The 12,737-nt window shown below is 52.1% G+C and overlaps 5 protein-coding genes across 5 annotated transcripts; 2 read left to right on the top strand and 3 right to left on the bottom strand.

The window, feature by feature from the left end:
- Window positions 1-197: 197 nt before the first annotated feature.
- On the top strand, window positions 198-1,818 carry N7510_007113 (uncharacterized protein; the record flags this gene model as incomplete). Its single annotated transcript, XM_056979038.1, has 2 exons — window positions 198-253; window positions 315-1,818. The coding sequence occupies 2 exons, from the start codon at window positions 198-200 to the stop codon at window positions 1,816-1,818; spliced, it is 1,560 nt and encodes a 519-aa protein (XP_056832081.1).
- Window positions 1,819-2,216: 398 nt separating this feature from the next.
- Window positions 2,217-3,647, bottom strand: N7510_007112 (uncharacterized protein; the record flags this gene model as incomplete). Its single annotated transcript, XM_056979037.1, has 1 exon — window positions 2,217-3,647. One exon carries the CDS (start codon window positions 3,645-3,647, stop codon window positions 2,217-2,219), a length of 1,431 nt encoding a protein of 476 aa, XP_056832080.1.
- A 1,630-nt stretch (window positions 3,648-5,277) lies between these two features.
- Window positions 5,278-8,439, bottom strand: N7510_007111 (uncharacterized protein; the record flags this gene model as incomplete). Its single annotated transcript, XM_056979036.1, has 4 exons — window positions 5,278-7,405; window positions 7,456-7,808; window positions 7,858-7,969; window positions 8,024-8,439. 4 exons carry the CDS (start codon window positions 8,437-8,439, stop codon window positions 5,278-5,280), a joined length of 3,009 nt encoding a protein of 1,002 aa, XP_056832079.1.
- A 501-nt stretch (window positions 8,440-8,940) lies between these two features.
- Window positions 8,941-9,779, bottom strand: rsm25 (mitochondrial 37S ribosomal protein mS23; the record flags this gene model as incomplete). The annotated part of the gene is made up of 2 exons (XM_056979035.1): window positions 8,941-9,292; window positions 9,349-9,779. 2 exons carry the CDS (start codon window positions 9,777-9,779, stop codon window positions 8,941-8,943), a joined length of 783 nt encoding a protein of 260 aa, XP_056832078.1.
- Window positions 9,780-10,149: 370 nt separating this feature from the next.
- N7510_007109 (pentatricopeptide repeat protein) lies at window positions 10,150-12,519 on the top strand (the record flags this gene model as incomplete). Its single annotated transcript, XM_056979034.1, has 1 exon — window positions 10,150-12,519. The coding sequence occupies one exon, from the start codon at window positions 10,150-10,152 to the stop codon at window positions 12,517-12,519; it is 2,370 nt and encodes a 789-aa protein (XP_056832077.1).
- Window positions 12,520-12,737: the final 218 nt, after the last annotated feature.

Here is a 12,737-nt window from a genome sequence, read left to right as displayed (position 1 = left end):
CATTTGATGCTCGTTTTCATCCTAGCGTGGGCTAAACATGAAAAACAACCCAAGCGACGCACATAGGCTCACCCACCAACAGACAGATAAGGTTCGAGATTCGCCTTTGCTCCTTGATTTTCCATCTTCATTCCTCTGGGAGAAACCCATCCCCGCGAAAGAAGTATTCGTACCACACTTCTATAAGCTTCGAATCAATGGAGGTAGGCGGCGATCTTGTAGTTGACTTAGTCACAGCTGCGCTGTCCAGCGGGTGAGCCACATTGAATGCTGATTCTGTGATTATACAAGAATAACAGCTAACATTATTCTAGAATAGACCCCCTTTCCATCATCGTCAACCTCCTGGTTAAAGGTGGTGTCAAGATTGCCCGAATATATCTCGACCATCGTGCATCCAAGCATTTCATTGAAGAGATAAAAATTCTGTTTGTCGGGTTGACTGAGAAGGGATATATTGAGCCCTTGGTACCACGACCAACAGTTCAAGACAAGACGGCACCTATAGGGTGGATTATGACACCTAAAGGAGTCGATTCACTCTTCTTTTCAATTTATCATGACATCAACCGTGGAAGAATCGCCCTTGGTCTCTCTAACGCCCGCCTCAAAACCCTAGGCGTCTACCAATCACTGATTGTCAACCTCAACTCCCAATCCAAGGGGACAGCCATCCGATCACGACTAGGCATCACATATCCACCCCAATGGCGGCAGTGGATGTTGGAACGTATGAATCCATTTCAGTACCTGCCATCTTATGAGAAAAGGGAAATTGGTCTCTTTGCGAGGGGCATGGTGAGAAGAGCACTGCAATCTGAAGGCCAGCAGGACCGACTTCTTGCGCGCGCTTTGGGATTAGCGCAGTTCTGCGGTCTGGGTGAAATAAGCCTGGCGGATTTGATAGAGCTACTTGTCCACGCTTGTCATTACGAAAAGATCGCTCGACGATACCTCGCTGCCAATCTAGGTGTACACCACAGTATCTTCACGGGCTACGCATTAAGGGACTGTCTACCCGGACCACAGCTGGGAAGCCTTCAGAATCCCATTGAGAATTTTGCCCAGATAGCCCCGACATTCTATGACTCATTGGTTCTAGTTGGTGTTATAGAGCGCGGAAAGCCTCGAATAAACCGTGTGGAGGAAATGCGGAATGTGCGGTTCCGGATCGATGGTGGAACAATTATCACAGAAGGCGAGCCAGTATATATGATTTCTGGCTGGGCAAGTGCCCTCCATCACAGACCACAGAATCATCCTCAAAACCGCTCTACAGCTCGAGACTTCACTGTGGGGTTTCTTCGGGAACTAGGTATGGAGCTTGTGCCTCCCCCAGCCCGTCTTAGAGTTGGAAATCTAAGTGGGAAGGTTTCTGGCCATGACGTGCATGGGAATCCACATTATTTCTCGGCGGAGCTTGAAACAGTGCGAGTTAATATTAAGAGAACGCCGGGAGGCCAATTAGTGGGAAAAGTCGCTGAATTCGGTGATTTCAAGCCCATTCCATTTGGGGGACAGGGCGTGTTTGGGGTTCCGTGCGGGTGCAACGCACCTGATAGGAGCAAACTTCTCGATAAATCCCACCTCAAAAAGAAACTGATCAATATGTTTCGATACAGATTGGGCCAGGGCTTACCGATAGGCTATGAGAAGGTTCTCTGTCACTGGACCGCAGGTGATATTCCTTTGATATTATTTTGGCAGGATGGGTTTGTAATGGGTACATATATCCAGGTGGCTGGGGAATGCATGTACTGTGCCACTACGCGAGCTTTTGGGAGTGGATGCACAAATATTATTGCAGGGGCTTGGTGACCAAACTGAGTATTACTCCCAAAGAGCTGACAGTGTCGCCCGAGCTGTATAGCACATTGATTTATCAAATAGCCACTAACAAACTCTTTCCTATGTCCGAGCAAGCTACGCTCTTTCTTGAATACATTAATGTTCTCTTCTTATTCCCTGCACATATGTACGGGATAATATCCGGCGCCCCGTGACTTGCTCTGTCCGTTTTAGTGCTCACTACTTGCTCCCTGAGCAGAACTGAGCACGACCCTGAGAATCTAAATATACTAAAGAGCGAATAAGAAAAGAAGTTCAAGCCAGCAGGGTAGGCCACTGATTCAGTTGGAGACTGATCGGATCCAAATCAATGCGACCCTTTCAGAGCCTATCAACTATGATATCTAAAATTGAAAAAAAAAATCTACCTACGCCTCCGTAACCTGCAGCGTGTCTTCATCGTACACTCCAAAGAAAGACAAGAATGCCAGAACCTGGGGTGCTGTGCCACAGCCCATTTTCATGCCGCTGGACGGGGTAGCTGTGAAGTTAACCAGAGGAAGCTGAACGCCGTTACAGCCCAGACAGGATGCTGAGGCGGTATATATCGTGCTCAAATTAAGATCTCGTCCGATAAGCTGGAACATGTCAAGCCCCTCCTCATGCCGAATGGTGATGAGCGCTGTGGCATCGGTATAGCCGCCGTCGCTCGACCGGACGTTGACAAGTTTATTATACGGCAGCCTGGCTAGCAGACCCTGGGTACCCAGATTCTGGGTGCCGTCCCCGGAAGTAACCGCGTCAGCAACGTACACGAGCGCTTGGCCCTCCTGGCCTACTCTGACGGTCTTCACGATACTCCAGCTGTCCAAGCTGAAGAAGTCAACCGTGTCGCTGTGCTCGTTCACAACGTACATATGTGTGTTGTCCGGACTGGGCCAAATACCATGAGGCTCGATGCCGCTGGAGTGGAGGTCGCGCACATGGACAGGCATTCTGTGCGGATTTGGCTGCGCGTAGACCCGTGTGAGGTTCAATGCCCCTACTGTGGTGAAGCCGTAGACGATGCCGTCCACCGTGGCAAAGTTGGGATGATTGGTCTCACTTCCAGAGTCTAGAACCCCGATCACCTTCCGCTGTGCCGTCGAGATGATGCTAACCTTGCCGACCTTCTTGTGCGCCGCCCATAGGCGCAACCCATCAGCAGAGAGCATCATGTCAGACGAGAACGTGTCAGCCAGGCCAGTGATGTTGTGGACGACGACCTGGCGCTCGACATCAATGACTGACACCGATGCAGACCGAATGTGATTGGCATACGCAGTTTTGCCATCCGGGCTGAAGAGCACCTTGCTCGGTCCGCCCCAGGAGTCCACCTTGCCAATGATCCCGCCATTGATTCCGTCAACGATGTCGATGTGGTCAACACCCCGTGTGCCCACCCATATAGTACGGTTGTCTGCAGAGAAGAAGGCCTCATGTGACTGGCGGTCCACAAACGTCGTTGACTGGATCACGTTATCCTCGCAGCGGATGACCGTCACCTGGTTGGTAGTGACGCTCAGCGACACGATGAACCGCCCGTCGCGCGAGAATCCAAGGCCGTGCGAGTTGACTGCCTCTTGATATTGTGGGCCCATCAAGTCCGTCAGACGCGGATTACCCAGCGCAATGGTGCCGAGGACTTGACCAGTGAATGGTGCAATGACAGTGACTGTGTTGGAAGACTGGTCACCTGTATAGATGCGGTCCGAGGCCGAGATGGGGGCACCCTTGCCCGGTAGCGCAGGAGCCTGGACCTGTGCCATAACAGCCTGAAGAATGAGGCCAAACACGTTGATTGTTTGGAGGAACTTCATGTTGACGCAGCTCAAGTACAGTCCGCTGGAAGGATACAGGATACAGATGCGGCAGAAACCGGAAATAAGCGTACAGGCTGGTATGCGTAGGAGATGTTAGAATAAAAGCTCTAATTCTGGGAAAATCGTTTGAGAACGAGGTGTATATAAGGAAGGTAGTCCTGGGAATCAGGAATGACAAGTAAACAAGGAATGTCGCTAACCATAATCAGGAGAACTCTAATCAGGAAGGCGCGTATGCTGAATCTTGGAAGACCGACGTGTCTTGACTTCCTATGCGTAAAAAATAGCCCACGGGAGCTTACTATGATTTCATGAGAGTGTCGAGGATTTTTTCAGGAGTATGCAATGATCCTGAATTAGCCTCGTGGTTGGTTATGGACGGATGGAAGTAGGGGCATGCATTTTCGTCAACAGCGCTGCCCAAAATAACCAATCGCCGGTCAGTTCCTACAATCCCACGTCTACCATCAAACGGACAGTGCTTCAGGAGCACAGACGCGTGAATAATACTTCCCAACCTCGATTTCGTTCGCCACAAAAGCTTACAGAAGACGATGAAGAAGACATTAAAAGCCGGATACAGCAAGATCCTTAGATAAAGTCGAAGGATCTACTTGAAGAGATCACCTATAAGATTAAACGGCGGAGGAAAGGTCCCACCGTCACACATTGTCCTGTGTATATAGGTACATGTTCTTTTGTTAGAATTAATCATCAAGAACAAGAGCAAGGTGAAATAAAACATGGGTAGTATAGTATGGCTTCGGACGATGTCGACAGATTTATCTCCATCACAATACATAAAAATGACCAGGCAAACTCGTCCTGGGTTCAGAGAGTAGGTTTTCTTCATTGGCCAATATGTGTCTTCCTTTGGGTGTTTTGCTTGGGGGAGATATAGAGGAGATGTGCACATACCTATCACAGTGCAGCCTACTTCTCATATTGTAGCAACGAACGTAGCCCAGTCACAAGAACGACTAATAAATTTCATAACTAAACCTATATATCTACATAATTCGCTACTTATACTGATTCTTGCTCAGGGATACTGTGCGTACTACCTGCCATCCCTGCTTGCCTGAGAGTGAGGCTGGTTGAAGGACACTTGCTAACAACAAGTCAACTATGAAACATACACAGTAAGAATGATAGCTGACACATTCAGAATTAATCAACTGTAATCAGCATGATAGAATATGATTTCTATCGTTGTCAAAAAGATTCATCATGAGTCATGCATCAGGGCTTGATCACCAAGGCGAGCCAAGACTTGCCCTAGGTGATTAGCGATCAAGATAGACCTCTACTATACATGAAAACGCTAGTCAAGACCCGGCCAATAGAATTACGTAAAAATAAGAACTGAGCATATCCACAACTAGATACTATAGTGATGACACAGATACAAGGATTGCCTTTTTCCCGTTCCCGGAATAGCCACAGAACGCCCACTAGCCTGACAGTTATAAGGAACTGGATAGATGGATTCCCATCTGTTCCAGGTAGTAGATGCGGTAAATAGTACATGTCCATGATCGTGATCAAAAACAGATGGCGGAAAAATGGGAAGGAAGCGCTGGAGGAGATCATCATTCATAGAAGAAGACCTGGAGCAAAAGCTAGATCACCGACGACTAAAGTACGGCGCCTGATGTCCCGTCGAGAGCAACGAGTCTGCGCGCTGGAAAACATCTCCTTCAAAGAACTTGTCACTGTACGCACTGGCCGGCGTGGAGGGCACAGTAGCCTGCGCGGCCGGGCCGAGTGCAGCACTGAGCGGTGTAGCGGGGACTGTTACAGACTGCGGGGACAGGCTGGCACTGTGCTGGAGGGCAGTCGGGTGAGAGATGGCGGAGGTGGAGGACGACGTTTGGTGTTGTGAGTGTGTTGTCTGCAGGGGCGGGCCATACAAGGTGCCTGCGCCTTGGGCGGAGGTCATGTCGGCAAGGTAGGACCAGGGAGAAGCCTCGATCAAGCGACCAGCTTCCCGACTGGCTTTTTGGACGGGGCGCAAAATGATGATTATATCGCCTGGGAGGAGTTGCATGCTTCGCACTTCACGCATGTCTGTTACGAGTTCCACAAAAGACTGCATGAATGTTTTGCAGAGCTGCCAGAATTCTCGTTGATTGCGTAGTCCGCCACCTGGTTCTTTGACTTTCATCGTGGAAAGGCGAATGCCCAGTGCCTCCGATACTTCGAGGCAGAATCTACACCGGCGAATGAGGTTGTTCCAGACCATCTGCATTCCCTCGGACTCGCGTGATTGTTCTGCCACCTCGAGGCATCGGCTAAATTGCCGGCGTGCGAGAGGCAATGCCTGCAATGCAGCCGTGTAAGCGGATGTGAGTTGGTGGAAGATCTTTTCGAAGATCCGCTCCTCTTCAATCTCGTCCAGTCCAGTTAATGGGTTGATACGAGGCATGGCGGCGGTTGGAATAGGAGGGAAGGATTCCCCAGAGCGGGGTGTTGCCATTGAAGACGGCACAGAGGTGTTGACCAAGTTCGACCGGCTGGATGAACGACTGCGGCCATAGTTGAAGGAAGAGGAGGATGTGAAGCTAGGCGACCCAGAGGTAATCTGGTTGCTTGCGTTTAACGGCAAGGGTACGGACACGGGAGGCTGGGGATGTCGGATTGTGGTATCGCTTCGGAGGCGCCGAGTTGGTGGAGTTTGGTCCCTTGTTGGAGTGACTACGGGGCCCTGGAACCGGTCCGTGGGCGGCATCTCCTTGATGACTGAACGTCCTTCGCGTTTTGCGGGGGAGATATGCTTGTTAACGGATCGGAGGGGGACGTTTAGACTGGCACAGGCGTTTCGTAGCTCCACGAGGCTGCCATACATCATCAACATCAGGGACCGTACATACCGGCCATCACCATTAGCGACAATCTTGGTCGCGGTATGGCGCAGCTGTGTGCCAACATGAGTGTAGGCCCTGATGCAGGTCTCGCATTCACTCTTCACGGTTTCTGTAACTGACGATGAAGAGTCGGGATCCTCGGTCAACAAAGTTTCAGCACCCTCAAGAGCCTCGTTGAGCCGATCCACATGTGTAGAAGCATTATAAAAAACAATTTCAAGGCTGTGTCGTCGTGTATCATCGCGCTTAATCACGTTTATCAGCGTAGAAATATGGGAGTGGACCTGGAAAAGTGCAAAAAGGATCCCTTTGGCGCACTTGATGATCGGTTCATCCGTTCCTCGCTCGCCCTTGTGCTCAGGAAGACTGGACATCCGATTGACCCAGCCATCCCGGAGACGCCTGCGTTCTCCTCTGGGGCTACCAGGGCTTGAAGAACTACTGCCGCTGGCAGGTGTCGGGCCGACCGGACGTGCTCGAAGAACTGATCCATGACTGAGACCTCGCAGGTGGCTGTTTCGATAGCTCCCTGGGCTTGTTTCATCCAAGGTGCCGAGATCAGTATTTTTGCGAGTAATGACCCCCATTCGTTTGTTCCGCGCCGCAAAGGATGCTTGGATGATGCCTTCGCTGTTACTGCGGTTCCGCTCAGCGGCAGTGTGCGGAGTAATGCCAGGGCGCTGAAGACCAGCCAATTGGTAGGTAGCACCTGGCTGTCCCGATGCTATGCGATTGTGGGATTTGACGGGGATGGGCGGGGGAGGCCGCGATAGTGACGGTGATCTGGACGACGCTGCCGAGCTGTCTCCAGTGCTTGGAATCACGGGAAACCGACTACTCAACTTTCGTTTGACCGGCTGAGGTCTCGGGTGATCGACCGTTCCATCACTAGATGATTTGTAAGTCCACCATTTATTCGCATATCTTGTAGTACATACCTCGTGTCATTGCCGCCCTCTGGCTCTGGAGTATTTGCTTGTTGGCGAACCTTGAGGAATCTCTTCAAATCGGCAGTCACCGCCACCTCCTTCTCGTTGTCAGTCATTGCAGAGCTGGCCATGTCATTTTCAGAGTCCTCCAGAGTACGCCGCAGGGGGTATTGTAATGGATTGCCGGCAACCTTGAGAATCTGAAGTTTATTCATGTCGGAAAGACCGGATGGTAAATCGTCCAGGCGATTCTGCATGATCGACAGCACCCGCAGCGAGGACAGTTTCTTGATTTCATCCGGTAGGGTAGTAATTTTGTTTCGACTGAGATCGAGAATCTCCAGCAGCGGCAACTTGTAGACCTAGCGGCGGGTCAGTAACTGCCGGTAATGTAGAGGAAAAACTTCATACTCCTTTGGGAAATTCACGGAAACTGTTGGCTCTGATGTTGAGGTATCGCAGATGGGAGCACTCGGCGAAGCGATAGGGAATGTGGAAGAGGTGGTTGTTGGACAAGGAAATCCTGGTCGGGTGTATTAGCATCATTCCTTGTCGAGGACTTCAGGCGACATGTTACCTTTCCACTTCATCTTTGATTATATCCACCACAGGCTCTGGAATCCTCACTATGTGAGAATGCCCCAGATCGATGGTCAGCTTCGGCTTGACCACATGGCTAACAGCCTCGCTTCCGGCCAGCGAGCGTTTAGTATCCTGGATTCCCGTTTCCACCGTGCGCCGCACAAGGTCAATGGTGTCGTCGGGGCTGAGCAGTCTAGATGCGGCTGGTCTGCTACTGCCGCCATGGGTTTCGCTCATTGCTGTACCGGGCCTGCTCCCATCGTCGTCGGGACCAGGAGAGACATCGTCAATCGACAGGCGAGGCGGTACCAGTGCCTCCAGCCCTTTTTCTGTATCATCGTCATCGGCCTCGCCGCGGAACGAGCGTGGCCCGCGTATGGTGTCCTCCGGTCGGATCATCGCGGCGATCATGGTCGGGAGCCGCCCAGGCGTTACTGAGCAGCCACGCGCCCAGCGTTCCTGTCCACAGCAGGACAGATCGCAGAAAGTTTGCGAGAACGTGAACCGTTACCCGGTTAGGACAGGGCGCGCGCACTGACACGGGGCATGGTTGATGAGGGTCGCAGTCGCGCAAGTCGGGGGGTTGGGCGTGAGAGAATCTGTGGGGGAAGGGATGCAACACGGTCCAGGAGATGGGTCAGGGCCAGTCGAGACCGAGAAGGATTCTTCCAGTCCGGTTTGTGCCAACGCAAGTGGGCAGCACGGTAGAAGAAGAGTAATAGGCAGGCGAGGTCGGGCAAGCAAGACGGTTGTTATCGAGAAACATGCCCGATAAGCCAAGCGGTGAGGCTGACATTTAACGGTGTCACAACCACTAATTACTACTCACTCTTCTGTTACTGTATTTGTTTCCACCAGGGGTAATTGTTTGGAAGAAAGCAAGTATAATAATGTACATTGGCCCGCCAACCTCTATGCTGCCGCCGCGGGTGCCTCTTCTTCGGTCTCTTCTAGCGGCACCACCTGCTCCTCCATGATCTCTGGAGCTCCCGACAGAGCCGCCTTGCGCTGCTCGATGATCTGGGACGCTCGTTGCGCCCACTTCTTCCACCGCTCGAACTGCTGGTTCTCGCCCTCCATTCCCATATCCAAGTGTCGCGGCCCAAAGGTTGCGCCTGTGGCCTCGGCCTCCTCCGCAGCAACCCGTCGCTCAATGTCCTCCTTCAAGCGAAGTCGATAGAATTCTTGGCGGGCTTGGTCATAGGCCTCACTCTTAGTCATGTTTGGAACGGTGTTGAGGAGGTAAAGCTGGCGTTGGACAACACTAGTACTTTATGTCAGTGCTGGATCGTAGAAGACAGAACAACAAATGGAACATACCTTTCGCCATCCAATCGCTTTCCGGGCTGCTGGATCCGGCTCCAGTCATAGTTCTCAAAGTCTTTGCCGGTGCTTTCGAGGAGTACACGAGGCCGGGCAAGCTCCCACGGGTGGTCGCGGAAGAACTCTCTTCGCAGTTGATCCTCCTCGTACTTGATTTCCACGGGTTGGAACAGACGGCTGGCCTTCTTCGGCTTGATGCGCTTCTCCTGGACTTCAAAGACGACCTGCGGTTTTGAGGACCCATCGACGGTCTTCAGGCGCTGCCGAACGAGTTGATGTTGAAACGGTCGGGTGCGAGTAATTGTTTCGGCAGGAGGAATCTCGCCGACCACATCGACCCATTGGGGCAGCTTGCTGGTCTTGCCGCTGGCGAATTGGCTGAGCGCCGTCTGCCGCACCCGCAGGGCTGTGAAGTTGTACTTGCCCATGGACGACAGAAGCGGCCGATGGCGGCGTAAATTGTAAGCGGTATACAAGATGTAGAGGCCGAGGAAAATGCCAGCGGGCGTGATAATGGAGCGATCAGGCGACTCGGGTAGTTAGTTGAGAGGGAGGGTGTGTTGGTGCTGGTGCTGGAGAGAGAAAAAGACGAGAAGTTTAGCTAATGCGATTGGCCCCTTAGCCTCTCCGCCCGGCGGCAGAAAGACCAGAAAAACACTCTGCTTCCAACACTTCTCCCCGTCTCTCGAACTGCGTCTTGAGCCCTCTTTGTCTTTTTTCTTTCTTATTTCGTGCTACGGCCTGGATCTGCCAATTGGACATGCATGGCTGACCCAGTGCCACCATGTCAGCCAGCTCATGCCTCCTTCCACCTCATCCCCAAGCTCGTCGAGCCTGCGACATCTCCCCCAGCAGGTCGCCGATGGGCTCGTCCTTCCCCATCCAAGTCCCATGCCTAAGCCGATTCGTCTATCCTACAATGTCTCGACCAGAAAGCTCGCCACTCGCCCCCGTCCTCGCCCGACAGTCGCGTCAATAGCGGACGTTTTCGTCGGCTCTTTGGTGCTGGCGAGCTTCTGTCAGGAACACTCGCCGCGTTGCCGAGGGCTGTCAACAATGTGCGTGAAAGCGCCGGAATATAAAATGCGGAGGTTTCGGGGCAATGATATGTCTGGCAGGATGCAGCTGCCATCAAAGAAGCGATTGGAATACACGATGTCCGCGGAGAACTTTTCGCCGGCTCGGCGGTTTATGAGCAACGGATTGAAGCATGCAGATGAACCGCTGACAGATGAAGATGGCCGAAATCACAAATCGGAGGAGAAAACGGAGCCTGACAGCAATGGTGCACGTGGTAATTCGTCAAAAAGCGACGAGTTTGAGGAGCATCCGTCTTCAAAGGAGTCTTCCCACGAAGACAAATGGGTTCAACCAGACAAGAAACTCTATCGCTCTATTTCGAACCTCTACCGCACCACTTTCAATTTGGGCCTTGATTGGAAAGAAGCTGCCGATATTGTGGCGTTCCCGCAAAAATCAATGCGCACCACGAAGGATCACTCACACGATGCCGTCGAGATTCCATCTGTTGCGAAGCTTGTCGAAACACTACGGTCCAATCAACAACCATCCACCCAATATCTTTTTCGACTCTATAGGAGCATCCCTGCCCCAGGAGTTGCGCATCTCTCTAAGAAATCCCGCGGTGCCCTTCTACGTCGATTCGCTGCGCCGCGCGATCGAAGATGGGTTGATGCCCGTCGCTTTCTGGCATTGGTGGATGACATGATCACGGCCGGTCTCCCCATGTCTCGGACGATTTGGAGCTCGGCGATTCACTTTGCTGGCCGGGCAAAAGGCCAAGTCGCCCGGAGAGATTTGGTGCGCGCAATTGGCATTTGGCAGCAGATGGAGCACGTGGCGGGGATTCCGGCGGACGATGTCGTTTTCAACATCCTATTTGACATCGCCATCAAAGCCGGTCAGTTTACGGTTGCCGATAGGCTGCAGGAAGAAATGGTGAAGCGAAACATCAGCTTCTCTCGCTGCGGCAAGGTTTCAAAAATATACTATTACGGCTTGCGACATGATCTCAATGGCATTCGAGACCAGTTTGACGAGTTCGTCAGATCCGGAGAGCTCGTCGACACTGTCGTGCTGAATTGCCTGACCGCGTCATTTCTTCGAGCCGGAGATGTGCAGACGGCGGAACAGTTGTATGCGCGCATGCTCGAAGCCTACGATAGGCAAAGAAACGCGACTCCCATTCCCGACCAGACATCTATCACGAACCCTACGCTGTCGTCAGAATTCGCGATCTACCGCGCGAGAACCCGGAGCCTGGGCCGTATACTGAAGAAGTCTCAGGCCCTCAAGAACCGCCTGCCCGAATATCACCGTGCTCTCCAAGACTCGCTTCCGATGACTCCAGACACACGAACTTTCTATACTTTCCTTCGATACTATGCATACCACAGTGGCGAGCTCGACAGCTTCATGGCCGTGTTGCGCGACATGGAATATTTTTATACTGTTCCGCCCCGTCCCCTAATTTACCTTCTCCTCTTCGAAGGGTTCTCTCGTTTCGGCCGAAGAAACAAGGCATGGTCTGCAGAGAAGCTGCGGCTGACTTGGCACACCTATCTACGGGCACTACGTGACTCCAAGACCAGACAAAACAAGACATATACCACTCCTCCAAAGGAGGTCTGGGAAAACCCACTGTCTGGCGATGGCACGGAAGAAAGTACTCAGGAGGAGACCTCCAGGGCAAAGGCGACGGACGACCTATATATGCCGTTACCGTCGGTAGATGCGGACGGGAACCTAGTGATCCACGAGGAGCCTGACAATACCGCAGTCGACACCACTCATCGAGACACAGACCCCAGGGCCTCCGAGGAAACCGAGCACGATGACGACGCCGATGCCAAATACGAAGATTTCGACCTGAACGAGTTTTTCAACGACAACCGCTCTCCTTCTTTGCGCCGAGAGCTGGAAGAAATGGAAAAATTCGAAGAAGTCGACTACCGCGTTGAAAACGGCGTCTTCCTCGGCCGGCGCATGGTCATTGTGATTCTGCGCGCATTTGGCACCTGCTGTGGGCCCAAGGAGGTCCTGGAGGCGTGGTTGCAGCTTGAACGATTATGGCATCCTGATCGGCGCAAGTTTAATGATGTCCTTGCTGTTCGGGAGGAGCTTGATAAGCAGATGTCGAGAAAGTAGTTAGGCATTCGAGTTTGTGGGGATGGCCGAGGGAGTAGGGAGATGGTTGATATCTCTTTTGTACATTATACATAAATCTGCCGTATACCAACTGTGCTTCTAGCAAAATCTTTATTCAATAATTGTGCCTGTGTTTAGCATTGAAGGCGAAACTTCTTCAATCGAGTTAGCTTCTATGAGATGTTTGCCTATTGTACGAGCCCACAGCAGAACGGTCG

This window comes from Penicillium lagena (genome assembly GCF_028827675.1).
Source record: "Penicillium lagena strain IBT 129212 chromosome Unknown utg000005l_segment0_segment0, whole genome shotgun sequence".
Classification (NCBI taxonomy): domain Eukaryota; kingdom Fungi; phylum Ascomycota; class Eurotiomycetes; order Eurotiales; family Aspergillaceae; genus Penicillium; species Penicillium lagena.
This window is presented reverse-complemented; position numbering and strand designations above follow the sequence as displayed.